The sequence below is a fragment of the Anastrepha ludens genome, chromosome 5 (assembly GCF_028408465.1).
Source record: "Anastrepha ludens isolate Willacy chromosome 5, idAnaLude1.1, whole genome shotgun sequence".
NCBI classification, from domain to species: domain Eukaryota; kingdom Metazoa; phylum Arthropoda; class Insecta; order Diptera; family Tephritidae; genus Anastrepha; species Anastrepha ludens.
In genome coordinates this window covers 122,512,746-122,527,933 of record NC_071501.1, presented here as the reverse complement: position 1 = coordinate 122,527,933, position 15,188 = coordinate 122,512,746, and the positions used below count along the sequence as shown (strand labels likewise).

At 36.3% G+C, this 15,188-nt stretch overlaps 1 protein-coding gene across 1 annotated transcript; it reads left to right on the top strand.

Moving 5' to 3' along the window:
• The first annotated feature begins 12,613 nt into the window (after positions 1 to 12,613).
• LOC128864878 (GATA zinc finger domain-containing protein 13-like) lies at positions 12,614 to 13,186 on the top strand. Its single transcript, XM_054104636.1, has one exon. It carries the CDS (start codon positions 12,614 to 12,616, stop codon positions 13,184 to 13,186), a length of 573 nt encoding a protein of 190 aa, XP_053960611.1.
• Positions 13,187 to 15,188: the final 2,002 nt, after the last annotated feature.

Genomic DNA, 15,188 nt, shown 5'->3' with positions numbered 1-15,188 from the left:
TTTTTTGAAATTTCTACAGTGGTGTTACCCCAGGTTAAGGTAATCAAAAAAAATCTTTCTTTTACACAAACCACATATTTTGTTTCATATCAGAACTTGTTGAACTACCCTCATATTGCAAAATTTTCGCGCGGTTTCACTGATTCAGAAACACCATCAGTTGCAAATACCACCGTTTAAAAAAAGAAACGAATGAAGCGAGTAGTGAGATCCCACAATTTTATTATTATTTTTTATCATCAGTTGATATTTCATATAATTTCATATTTACCGATTTCATTCAAGAGTAGGACTTAAAATTGCGAGTCAGCATCGGCAAGAGTTGAAGCAGCACTTAAAAGATACTAAGTTGAAATTTACTTATAGTTACAGTCACAAAGAGTCAAATAATGTCTAACTATGGCGGTTACGCTTCTATTAGACAGACCTTCGGACTACTTTAAACTTGAATTCTGTTACCAAAAGGGTTAATTTGTTTTACTTGCTTTTTATATGAAAAATGTAGTGTGAACCATATTTTATGATAATCTCTTTTCTATTCTTTTCAAAATTATAGTATGTAAAGGGTCGTTCAAAAGTGCCGCATATATGTCAGTAGTGAATAATTCCTAGACCTTTTTTATGTAATCTTTGACATTTTTCAAGCACACAGGTGTACAATACGCGATAGAACAACGCGTTAAAATTATTGAAGTTTTTTATGAAAATAATCGATCTTTAAAAGCAACATCAAATAATCGTCCGAAATAAATTCCAAGAAACTGGTTAGTGTCGAGTGTGGAAAAAATACTAACAGGCCAAAAACTGGGCGTTGTATTGAGAATACTCGTACTGCTGCTGTAGCGCAAAGTGTTGCTGAAGAACCTTCAACATGGACGTCTCGACGTTCTCCGCAATTAGGCATTCATAAATCGATTGTTTGGTGGATTTTCCTGTGGGCGTGAACAATTAAATTATGTTTTTTCGTATTTTGAATAAAAATAGTGACACGTGAAAGGATCTAAATAGTTTCATGTTTCGTTTTAAAGCAACATCTAAACGCGTATTTTGTAAGCGTCCTTATACGAGTATTTATACTGAAGGAAACTAGGAAACTGTTTCTCTTTTGTTCGAAAGTTGAGAATGCATTTCCCTACAAATGTTGTTACTGCTTTCTAAAAATATAAATAAGAAGGGAAAATTATATTTCTGGTTAATATTCGGGGTTTCATCAACATGCGAAACTACTAATCATATGCCGATTCTGAATCAGAAGTTTGGGAGTGTTGTCTGGCGTATTAGATTTTTAGTTATCTCTAACAGGTTTTGATGAAAATGTTTTCTCCCAATTAACAACTGAAATAGTGGACCCCATATATATGCAAATCTGTGCATATTAAATTATTAGCTAAGCTTTCTATTTAAAAATACGGCATCTGGTATTTCGTGCACTTTTGCCCATGCGCCGGTTTGAAATTTGCAGTTTATAGTCAGAAACCATAAAATTGAAAATTTGTACACGAAAACGTTAGTTCATAAAGTACATTATGATTCGTTCTTTTGGGCAATACAAATATTTTTAAACAAATCTCTTTCTACTTTCTGATAGTCTACAAAGAGCGATTAAAAACATCACTCCACCCTAGTATGCCTACATAAGTACATATACGTTGCATGTTCTTGTTCTAGCTGAACAATTGCCTTTCCAAACTTTGATTCACATAAAAATATTACTACAAATATTCCAAATTAATGAGAAATATCTAAAGATATTAGGATCGAAATTGGTGTGAGTACACCGATAGTTATAAAAGTTCACGGACAACAATTTTCGCCCAACTAAACCATCCCTCAATAAAGAAAATCGAAAAGCTGAATAAAACTAAATTTAGTCTAGAAACTTCTTACTCTAGACAAAATATTCGCGGTTCAATTGTCTTTGCTGCCCCTTTCGACTTAACAATTGCGTTATGAAGTGAGTTGCTGAGCGGCAGGATGCGACGGAGCTGCAGCTTTTGAAACATTCGAATCGACATTCGTATAACGGTCGATGTTCTATGAAGCGATCGAGCGGCACCTGAAGCAGACGCAACTGCAGGAAGAGCACCGCAACGAAGGTATCGAGGCCTTGGCCGTTTTGCTGCAGTATGCGGTGTGCGATGTAAGTACAGGATACAACAACACTTCTATACATGTTGATGCATCTCATTTCTACAAACAACCATGCATATGTATGTATGTAAGGATGTCTTTTGTGAATTCAGAAATAAGTTTGAAGGCTGCCTTTGACACGGATCAATTAACTACGAATTTAGGGCGGGTTATTCGTCAAGTAATAATAATAATAATAATTTATTTTATTGCGTTTACGGATCCTTGCAAAAAAAACTCTTATATTTATGGTTTTTCCAAATCCGTTTTGGCGACAAAAGCACGTGTCAACAACTGTTTCTACACAAAACAGACAAATGTCATTGTTTGTATGTAGCGGATACTCGAATCCAAAACACCCCAAGGACAAGTGCTCGCGCGTCAAGTGCTAATTAAGTAATACCCACTAAAACACAATAGCTGTGCTAGTGGCTGGGCAAAATATGCGCGGCTCAGTTGTCCTTGCTACTCCTTTCGGCTTAATAGCTTAACAATTGCGTTGTTTTTATGTGGTGACTACCGAAAAAACCTTTTTATTGAGGCAAAGGTGCAACTATAAAGGGTATAATCAGTAGAACAACTGATCTTTTGTTTTTTTCTTGGGAAGTTCTATTTTAAATGTACAAGTGATCTGTTTCTTTGTTTTTGTTTTATGTGTTTCTTTACCTCCTGTTTGCAACGGACTACCGTTTTGATTGTACTATTGCCATAATCTTACGCGGATTCATGGGACGGTGAAAATAACTTTGCATTACCTGCAGAACTATAGAGTATATAAAGCCAAGCCATTGCAATGGCAGCTCAGTCAGCGCTCAGAAGAGTTGCATTTAAGTCGTTCTAAGTTAGTGAGTTTTTCATCGAGGGCCAACAAAGAAATGGACGATTTATTTTCACCCAAGTCACCTGCGGTTGAGGATTCAACCGAAAAAGAAGATGCCGTTTTGTGGGTGGACGAAGGCACTGGTTCTTCTCGCACAGTTGAGCGCAGTCCTTCGACACATCATCCGTCGTCTGGAGACGCCAACACCATGAATAGACTAAGATGTGTTCCAATAGACCGACTGCGTTCACCAGGAGACGAGGAACCTGCAGTGACTCAAATCTTTAGCACAGCTCGCGAAGTGCACATTGAAGACGCGATCTGGGACACGTCACAATTAGATTGGAGTGAGTTATCCACAAACTCAGAGGACGAAAGCAGCTCTGCGCCATCTGATGTTGGTTGGTTGGAAGAAGAGGGCATTTGGTTCTACACAGCCTACAGCCATAAATGGTACGCCGATCCGATTTAGAATGGAATGGCGGACCAAAACTGAACGATCTGTTGCGAATATTGCTGCTGTAGCGCAGTGTTGCTGTAAACTTCCTCATTTTTTTTTTTAGATTTATTTAATGGGCTATAAAACTGCATGCTCGGAATAGTTGTAAAGAATTTGATTAAGATTTAGAAAGATTTAAAATAATTTGTTAAATTTCTGTAAGTTTTGCATAAAGTTTGAAGCTTTGAATTGTAGTATATAGGATATTTTTGTAAAAAAAAAAAAAAAATAAATAAATAGGCAAAACTTTGCAATAGCTATGAAATGTTAGATACTGCTTTTTAATACGTTTAAATAAAAGAAAAAATGTCGCGCTGCTATTGTTGTGAACACAGCTGTATGATTATCTTCCACAAATTTATCTTTTTTGAAATTTGTTTAGTTCTCTCCCCTATTAAAATCCGCAGATATTTAATCAAAGTGATAATAAAAAGGAAAAGCTACTAAAGGAGTTCTTTAAGCGCGCCGCGGTTTACGCTTTCTGCCTGTAATCCTCGACACTGTTATGAAAATATTTATAGATAACCGACGTACAAAAAATTACAAGCAGCCAGTTTTAATTAAAATATTTTTTTTTAATTTTGTACAAAGTTTAAAACTTTAAAGTGATATGGGTATTTGTAGTTTCAACTGTATTCTTAAAGAAATAACAAAATAATAACTCCTTTATCGACGACTTAGCTTATTTACGGAAAGATAATACTCCAAACGCCGCTTATTGGGCTAATTTCTGCGAATCTATCGCAGACTATAAATTTAGCGGGTGGAAGTGGGTTTTACTGACGGGTCAAAAGGATTCCACACTTCTTACGCAGTGGTAAAGGAAAATCAGGAAGTTATCACGTACGGCCTTCTATTTTCATTCTGTTCGATTCTCACCGCTGAAGCAATGCTGCGCCAAAAGTAAGCGTAAACATATAATTTGCTCCAACAGTTTGTCCTGCTCCAAGCCATCCAAAACCACAAAAAGTCAAGCAAAATCATCGAGTGTATGAAAGACATACTAATTTCCCATCGGAGCAGCATCAAAATTATGTGAATACCTGGGCATTCCGGCATTCAGATTAACACACTGGCAGATATAATTGCCAAGGACATTTCCCTTACACCAACAATCACATCCGAAGTCTTCCTACCCAGCGACATATATCGACTTATTCATGAATAGAGGCAAACAAAGTTACTTCGTGAATGATTGTATTATAAACACCATTATTCGAACATTAAGCCCAAACATACAAAACCTGCCTATCCATCTTCGGTACCCACCAACCACATCAACCCCATACACACGGCTCCGTATTGGGCACACCATAGTAACTAGCGCACACCTATTACAGGGTAGTACATCCAACACCTGCCTCTTCTGCCAAGCCAGGGTCAGTGGGCATCACCTACTGGTGTCTTGCACAGAACTTGCTTCTCAAAGGCATCACCACTTCAGCGACACAGATCCTCTCAACTTTTAAAAGATGCCACTGAAGATAACACTAAAAACAATTTACACATTTCTAAAGGACACCGACCTACTCCATCGTATCTGATCCAACACACTACTGCTGGCGCTGCGTTTGCTTGAGATTACTTATAATTTTATTATCATAAAAATAAAAATAAAAAAATAAAAAATGTAAAAACTCAAATAAAAAAACCTAAATAAAAAACTATTGTAAAAAAAATGTTCTCAGAACTTGACAATATGTCGTGCTACTATTATTTTGACCGCAGCAGCAAAACTTAGTTCATTATTTCTCCTTTCACGTTTAATACATTTTTCGATTAAGATTTGTTCGGTATTATAGAAAGTTTATTATTTTTGTAACCAAGTTTAGATTCTTAAATTACTCGATGTGGAAGTTGACAATTTCTAAGGCCAAATTGTGAATATAATTGTATGTTGCAATAATTACAAATTTTATTTAAAATATTTTCGCCCTGAAAAACTAAAACTAAAAAAAATTGAGTTTATCTTAATAAAAAAAATCAAAAAATATTCGAGCCCGGCTGCTTTGGAGGAAATCATTTTTTTTAATGTCTTAAAATTGAAAATTACTATTAATTTTAGAATCATTTGCTTAATAGAACAGTCGCAAACATAAAAGCAAATGTGGTGATGTGGTGTAGGTGGCGTAGCAGCTGAAGTTGCTCGCATGATGAAAATAGGTGTGGTATTTAGCAGACCGTTATTCGGCTCTGGGCGAATTTGACAGAATCAGATGATAGGTTAACGTAACTTGGGATGTGTTAACCAAATTTAGCTTGTGTTACTGATATACGAACAAAATCAACCAACGATACTTCGCTGCCGTCTGAAAAACGACTTATTGGATGAGTGTGGGAATAGATATGAAATAATCGTGCAAAGTTCGGCTGCCAAATCTTTTGTTACGTACCAGCTCAAGTTCCCCTCACAATTTACTTCTTCACCTTAGTTAATGACCAAACCCTGTAAATCTATCATTCATGATCATCCTTGCGCAATTTTGTTTTTCACCATAGCAGATTGGCCAAACCTCATGATGAAAAGATCGCAATTTAATCGATCATCCTTGGTAATCTAACTTCCGTGTAGCTAAGAGATTTAATTCTTAGTTCTCCTGCTTAGGAGTCAATGGTGAAGAAGTTGTTATGAAATGTTTCTCCTTTTTATTATTGACAATAACTGAGTATTGCGGCCGCCGTAGCCGAATGGGTTGGTGCGTGATTACCATTCGGAATTCACAGAGAGAACGTTGGTTCGAATCTCGGTGAAACCGAAATTAATAAAAACATTTTTCTAATAGCGGTCGCCTCTCGGCAGGCAATGGCAAACCTCCGAGTGTATTTCTGCCATTAAAAAGCTCCTCATAAAAAATATCTGCCGTTCGGAGTCGGCTTGAAACTGTAGGTCCCTCCATTTGCGGAACAACATCAAGACGCACACCACAAATAGGAGGAGGAGCTCGGCCAAACACCTAAAAAGGGTGTACGCGCCAATTATATATATATAACTGAGTATTAATTGAATTAAGTAAATGGTAGACGCGCACAAATCCACTTAGTAGAAGCGGCCGCAGTGAGTTAAGGGGTAACACCACTGTACACGCGTAAAATAAACACGATTTTTAAAGAATTTTTTTGTATAGAAGGAAAGGGAAAACAATCACTCTGATTTGGGAAGTTATTACTTATATACTAAAATACAAAACTACAAAGTTTGATCGAAAAATTTTACAAAATGGCGGCATTGGAGACATTTTTTTTAATGTGGTTTCTCTTGAAGGAGCTCCGCGGCACGCAGCACAGAGGGTGCAAATTTTAATCTGGAACAAAGAAACATGTTTTTTCTTAATCTAAATAAAAATAGCTAGAGAAACACGTAGGGGATTTAAAAAATATTTATTTTTGTGGAATTAGCAAGCATTTGAAGGAAAAAACTCTATTTTGGTCTAAAAAAACGGCACTTAAATAATTATAACAATCGTTTAAATAAATCTAACGAAAATCCCCTACGCTCTTCTCTTAAGAAGGTTATTATACAGACGTAGTGAAAAACCTGATTAAAAATATTTAAAATTGTTTGAGTTATGCTGCGTGCCAATTTCAGAAAACGTGTTTTGAGAAAAACGCGTTTAAAGTTTGGAAATTTGGAGAAGTCGTTAGGTAGCAGTCACTAACGCTTGGTAAAAAGCTTAAAATATTTATGAAATAAACTTCGGTAACGTATAAAACTTTTTGTTCTGTATTTTAAAAGGTTCAAAGAATTTTTTAAGCTTATAAAAAAAAAATCAATTTTTTGAAATTTCTACAGTGGTGTTACCCCAGGTTAAGGTAATCAAAAAAAATCTTTCTTTTACACAAACCACATATTTTGTTTCATATCAGAACTTGTTGAACTACCCTCATATTGCAAAATTTTCGCGCGGTTTCACTGATTCAGAAACACCATCAGTTGCAAATACCACCGTTTAAAAAAAGAAACGAATGAAGCGAGTAGTGAGATCCCACAATTTTATTATTATTTTTTATCATCAGTTGATATTTCATATAATTTCATATTTACCGATTTCATTCAAGAGTAGGACTTAAAATTGCGAGTCAGCATCGGCAAGAGTTGAAGCAGCACTTAAAAGATACTAAGTTGAAATTTACTTATAGTTACAGTCACAAAGAGTCAAATAATGTCTAACTATGGCGGTTACGCTTCTATTAGACAGACCTTCGGACTACTTTAAACTTGAATTCTGTTACCAAAAGGGTTAATTTGTTTTACTTGCTTTTTATATGAAAAATGTAGTGTGAACCATATTTTATGATAATCTCTTTTCTATTCTTTTCAAAATTATAGTATGTAAAGGGTCGTTCAAAAGTGCCGCATATATGTCAGTAGTGAATAATTCCTAGACCTTTTTTATGTAATCTTTGACATTTTTCAAGCACACAGGTGTACAATACGCGATAGAACAACGCGTTAAAATTATTGAAGTTTTTTATGAAAATAATCGATCTTTAAAAGCAACATCAAATAATCGTCCGAAATAAATTCCAAGAAACTGGTTAGTGTCGAGTGTGGAAAAAATACTAACAGGCCAAAAACTGGGCGTTGTATTGAGAATACTCGTACTGCTGCTGTAGCGCAAAGTGTTGCTGAAGAACCTTCAACATGGACGTCTCGACGTTCTCCGCAATTAGGCATTCATAAATCGATTGTTTGGTGGATTTTCCTGTGGGCGTGAACAATTAAATTATGTTTTTTCGTATTTTGAATAAAAATAGTGACACGTGAAAGGATCTAAATAGTTTCATGTTTCGTTTTAAAGCAACATCTAAACGCGTATTTTGTAAGCGTCCTTATACGAGTATTTATACTGAAGGAAACTAGGAAACTGTTTCTCTTTTGTTCGAAAGTTGAGAATGCATTTCCCTACAAATGTTGTTACTGCTTTCTAAAAATATAAATAAGAAGGGAAAATTATATTTCTGGTTAATATTCGGGGTTTCATCAACATGCGAAACTACTAATCATATGCCGATTCTGAATCAGAAGTTTGGGAGTGTTGTCTGGCGTATTAGATTTTTAGTTATCTCTAACAGGTTTTGATGAAAATGTTTTCTCCCAATTAACAACTGAAATAGTGGACCCCATATATATGCAAATCTGTGCATATTAAATTATTAGCTAAGCTTTCTATTTAAAAATACGGCATCTGGTATTTCGTGCACTTTTGCCCATGCGCCGGTTTGAAATTTGCAGTTTATAGTCAGAAACCATAAAATTGAAAATTTGTACACGAAAACGTTAGTTCATAAAGTACATTATGATTCGTTCTTTTGGGCAATACAAATATTTTTAAACAAATCTCTTTCTACTTTCTGATAGTCTACAAAGAGCGATTAAAAACATCACTCCACCCTAGTATGCCTACATAAGTACATATACGTTGCATGTTCTTGTTCTAGCTGAACAATTGCCTTTCCAAACTTTGATTCACATAAAAATATTACTACAAATATTCCAAATTAATGAGAAATATCTAAAGATATTAGGATCGAAATTGGTGTGAGTACACCGATAGTTATAAAAGTTCACGGACAACAATTTTCGCCCAACTAAACCATCCCTCAATAAAGAAAATCGAAAAGCTGAATAAAACTAAATTTAGTCTAGAAACTTCTTACTCTAGACAAAATATTCGCGGTTCAATTGTCTTTGCTGCCCCTTTCGACTTAACAATTGCGTTATGAAGTGAGTTGCTGAGCGGCAGGATGCGACGGAGCTGCAGCTTTTGAAACATTCGAATCGACATTCGTATAACGGTCGATGTTCTATGAAGCGATCGAGCGGCACCTGAAGCAGACGCAACTGCAGGAAGAGCACCGCAACGAAGGTATCGAGGCCTTGGCCGTTTTGCTGCAGTATGCGGTGTGCGATGTAAGTACAGGATACAACAACACTTCTATACATGTTGATGCATCTCATTTCTACAAACAACCATGCATATGTATGTATGTAAGGATGTCTTTTGTGAATTCAGAAATAAGTTTGAAGGCTGCCTTTGACACGGATCAATTAACTACGAATTTAGGGCGGGTTATTCGTCAAGTAATTTATTTTATTGCGTTTACGGATCCTTGCAAAAAAAACTCTTATATTTATGGTTTTTCCAAATCCGTTTTGGCGACAAAAGCACGTGTCAACAACTGTTTCTACACAAAACAGACAAATGTCATTGTTTGTATGTAGCGGATACTCGAATCCAAAACACCCCAAGGACAAGTGCTCGCGCGTCAAGTGCTAATTAAGTAATACCAACTAAAACACAATAGATGTGCTAGTGGCTGGGCAAAATATGCGCGGCTCAGTTGTCCTTGCTACTCCTTTCGGCTTAATAGCTTAACAATTGCGTTGTTTTTATGTGGTGACTACCGAAAAAACCTTTTTATTGAGGCAAAGGTGCAACTATAAAGGGTATAATCAGTAGAACAACTGATCTTTTGTTTTTTTCTTGGGAAGTTCTATTTTAAATGTACAAGTGATCTGTTTCTTTGTTTTTGTTTTATGTGTTTCTTTACCTCCTGTTTGCAACGGACTACCGTTTTGATTGTACTATTGCCATAATCTTACGCGGATTCATGGGACGGTGAAAATAACTTTGCATTACCTGCAGAACTATAGAGTATATAAAGCCAAGCCATTGCAATGGCAGCTCAATCAGCGCTCAGAAGAGTTGCATTTAAGTCGTTCTAAGTTAGTGAGTTTTTCATCGAGGGCCAACAAAGAAATGGACGATTTATTTTCACCCAAGTCACCTGCGATTGAGGATTCAACCGAAAAAGAAGATGCCGTTTTGTGGGTGGACGAAGGCACTGGTTCTTCTCGCACAGTTGAGCGCAGTCCTTCGACACATCATCCGTCGTCTGGAGACGCCAACACCATGAATAGACTAAGATGTGTTCCAATAGACCGACTGCGTTCACCAGGAGACGAGGAACCTGCAGTGACTCAAATCTTTAGCACAGCTCGCGAAGTGCACATTGAAGACGCGATCTGGGACACGTCACAATTAGATTGGAGTGAGTTATCCACAAACTCAGAGGACGAAAGCAGCTCTGCGCCATCTGATGTTGGTTGGTTGGAAGAAGAGGGCATTTGGTTCTACACACCCTACAGCCATAAATGGTACGCCGATCCGATTTAGAATGGAATGGCGGACCAAAACTGAACGATCTGTTGCGAATATTGCTGCTGTAGCGCAGTGTTGCTGTAAACTTCCTCTTTTTTTTTTAGATTTATTTAATGGGCTATAAAACTGCATGCTCGGAATAGTTGTAAAGAATTTGATTAAGATTTAGAAAGATTTAAAATAATTTGTTAAATTTCTGTAAGTTTTGCATAAAGTTTGAAGCTTTGAATTGTAGTATATAGGATATTTTTGTAAAAAAAAAAAAAAATAAATAAATAGGCAAAACTTTGCAATAGCTATGAAATGTTAGATACTGCTTTTTAATACGTTTAAATAAAAGAAAAAATGTCGCGCTGCTATTGTTGTGAACACAGCTGTATGATTATCTTCCACAAATTTATCTTTTTTGAAATTTGTTTAGTTCTCTCCCCTATTAAAATCCGCAGATATTTAATCAAAGTGATAATAAAAAGGAAAAGCTACTAAAGGAGTTCTTTAAGCGCGCCGCGGTTTACGCTTTCTGCCTGTAATCCTCGACACTGTTATGAAAATATTTATAGATAACCGACGTACAAAAAATTACAAGCAGCCAGTTTTAATTAAAATATTTTTTTTTAATTTTGTACAAAGTTTAAAACTTTAAAGTGATATGGGTATTTGTAGTTTCAACTGTATTCTTAAAGAAATAACAAAATAATAACTCCTTTATCGACGACTTAGCTTATTTACGGAAAGATAATACTCCAAACGCCGCTTATTGGGCTGATTTCTGCGAATCTATCGCAGACTATAAATTTAGCGGGTGGAAGTGGGTTTTACTGACGGGTCAAAAGGATTCCACACTTCTTACGCAGTGGTAAAGGAAAATCAGGAAGTTATCACGTACGGCCTTCTATTTTCATTCTGTTCGATTCTCACCGCTGAAGCAATGCTGCGCCAAAAGTAAGCGTAAACATATAATTTGCTCCAACAGTTTGTCCTGCTCCAAGCCATCCAAAACCACAAAAAGTCAAGCAAAATCATCGAGTGTATGAAAGACATACTAATTTCTCATCGGAGCAGCATCAAAATTATGTGAATACCTGGGCATTCCGGCATTCAGATTAACACACAGTCACCTACTAGTTCTCTTACTGAGCAGACGTGCTTTTTCTAGTGAGTTTAGAACGCAACTTTCGGTGTCTTCCATTTTCTCGCTTTTCTTAATTGTTGTTCCGAACGGCATATCTTTTCCTTTTCATAAAAACAAAAACAAATAAGTGCATTACTGATTTGTGTGATTGGTGCAGCATGGCCCCGGGGCCACCAAACCTGGGGGATAACAGGTTCGCTCTGCTAGCCTCAGATCCCCAACCAAAACGTAAGAAAATTAAAAAAAGTGTTGAAACTTTCCCCCTTCTTCCTCAAATTGAAACAAATCCCAAATACGTGGTTATTTCTGCAGTAAATGAAGATAAGCCTTTAAAATCATATAGCTGCTTTGCAGTTCACGCCGCCTTGAAGTTAATTAGCAAAGAAATCGTTAAAATTACTGAATTTCGTGACGGCAACCTTTGCCTTTTACTTAAAGACAAACCAACAGCGGAAAAATTCATACGTACAAAATCTCTACATGGTGTTTGTGAGGTGAAAGCAAAATATCATGATAAACTAAACCATACAAAAGGTACCATTTACGCCCCATGTCTAAATGACCTCAGTGAAGATGAAATTGTAAAAGGTTTAGCTGACCAAGGTGTTGTAGAGGTTTATAAATTTTCCAAACTTCTTGACGGAAAACAAAAACACTCCGGAGTATGTCTCCTAACTTTCGACAAATTCCACCTTCCGAATAGAGTCGATATCACATGGCATTCAGTAATGGTTAAACCTTATTTCCCAAGCCCAATGCGGTGTAAGAATTGCGGTAAACTCAATCATACGATGAAACGATGCAATAACCCACAAATGTGCCAACAATGCAATCTCCCCTCTCATGACCCCCAAAAATGTACCCGAACAATGTGCACAAATTGTTCCGGAAATCATCCAGCATATGATAAGCTTTGCCCAAAATACCAACAATCTAAAGAGATTTTAAAAATCCAAGTTGAAAATAAATGTACAATGAAAGAAGCAATTACACTGTACAAAAACCAAATTCCTTCAATTATTGGTGGCCCCTCTTTCGCTTCTGTCACACAAAATTTTAACACACTTAATCAACAACAACAAAATGACTCATCACAATCTCAAAACAATTCAAAAACAAATAATTTACCTCCAGCTGAACCGCAACAACTAAATTCAAATTTACCAAATAATACCTCTCAACAAAACATAGAACAAAACATAAATCATGATAATCCTCTCAGTAATATTCTCACCCAATTAATTTCCAACCAACAACATACAGGCAACACAACCACTTACTTCACCCACGAAAATATTTACCAACAATTCAATGCATTGACAGCAAACAACTCAATCAACAACGATAACCCTTTTTCTCCTGCTGATCCTCTACCAACTCTCCCAATTGAGCAACAAGATGTTAATATGGAATCAAAAACAAATACAGAATTACCTCCCTAATTTTCTTTATAACCAACTACACCATTTTTGTCGCGCATAAAAACACTAGTCTACCTTCACAATGATCTCGGTACTTCAATGGAACATTAATGGATATTTCAATAATTACCACGAATTGCTATTACTAATAAAAGAACTCCACCCATCCCTTTTATGCTTACAAGAAACTCATATCCCTCACAATAAGAAAGCATACCCTCCAAGCGGATATGAAGCCCATTTTTTCAATTCACCCCAAAACCTATATGGTAAACAAGGTGTTGCCATTTTAGTTAAAAGAGGAATACCTCACAAAATTCTGTTTACTGACGATGATCTTCTGAGTATTGCTGTAGAAATCTCGCATAACCCAAAGCTCACTATCATTAATACATACATACCACCAAATAAACTATTTTCACATACACATATATTTGGAATTTTAAATAAGGCAACTGGGCCCAGGCTATGGTTAGGCGACGTAAATGCCTGGAGTCCTCTGTGGGGCTCATCATCTGTTAATGACAGAGGCGCTATTATTGAAGACTCTTTGTTATCGACTGATATGGTTGTACTAAACGATGGAAACCCCACTCACTTTTCAACTCATCATACTTTCACGCACGTCGATATAACGACATGTACACCAAATTTGGTACCTCTCAGTACATGGAAAATAATCAATGACCTTCACGGAAGTGACCATTTTCCTATTGTTATTGAAATAGTATCCAATAAGGAGCACAACAAAAACAAATATAATCCTAAATTTTTAACAGGCAAAGCAGATTGGGCTAAATATCAAGAAATGTGCACAAATATATCCACGAAGTACCCGGTTTCAACTAATATTAATAAAGAAGCAGCCTCAATAAAAAAAGTTATTTGTACTGCAGCTCACTTTTCTATTCCGCAGACAAAAAACTTCAGCCTAACACGATATACGCCATGGTGGAATAATGATTTGCAAAAACTACGAACTCTAAAGCAAAAGAGTTGGTACAAATATAAATGTACACGAGATTTTCACGATCTTTTAGTATACAAACGTAACAATGCCATTTTCAAACACGAAGCAAAAAAAGCAAAACGCAATGCTTTCGAAAACTTCACTTCTAACATTAACCCGCAAAGCAGCACAAAAAAAATTTGGCAGGACTTAGGGCGCCTATCGGGCATTAGGAGGTCAAACACCATAACCTGTATAAATACTCCAAACGGTACATATACCGACCCTAGTAATATAGCGAACGAATTTGCAAAATATTGGAGCTCCTACTCTAAAAATTCCAACTTTCCGTATGAGTTCATAGAAAAAAAGAATAACATTACTAACCGACTTTATAAACCTGAAGGAAAACTAAGTATCTCTGCAAAATATCTGGAATCTGATATCACTACTGACGAGTTTGAGAGAGCCGTCGCCAACTCTAAGGGAAAAACACCAGGCCTTGATAGGATATCATACCCTTTGTTGAAAAACTGTCCTCCTTTTTTTAAAAAAAGGATAGTAAACTTGTACAACGAAATTTATACGCAAGGTATTTACCCACAGAATTGGAAGGTAGCAGACGCAATACCAATAGCTAAACCTCTCAAACCGCAGTTGGAAATTAGCAGCTACCGTCCCATATCCTTATTACCCTGCTTAGGAAAGATATTAGAAAAAATATTAGCCAAAAGGATTATGTGGTTTTCAGAAAAAACTAAGTCAATTAGCGCCAACCAAGTAGCATTCAAAAAAGGGCATGGTACTTTAGACGCTCTACTACATTTCGAACACTCCGCGGCAACTGCAATCGCCAATAAGGGGCATTTAACAGCTCTAAGTCTAGATTTCGAGAAGGCATACGATCGTATCGGTGCACATAACGTCCTTCAAGAACTAGCCAACTGCAAAGTAGGCCCAAAAATTTACAACTTTGTTAAAACGTTTTTGAGCAATAGAAAATTCCGAGTTAAACTCAATAATAACTACTCACACTGCGTTCCGTTAGAAAATGGTATACCTCAAGGCTCTCCA

Coding starts and splice junctions, on each gene's coding strand:
- LOC128864878 (XM_054104636.1), top strand. CDS start 12,614: ATGTGCACAAATTGTTCCGGAAATCATCCAGCATATGATAAGCTTTGC.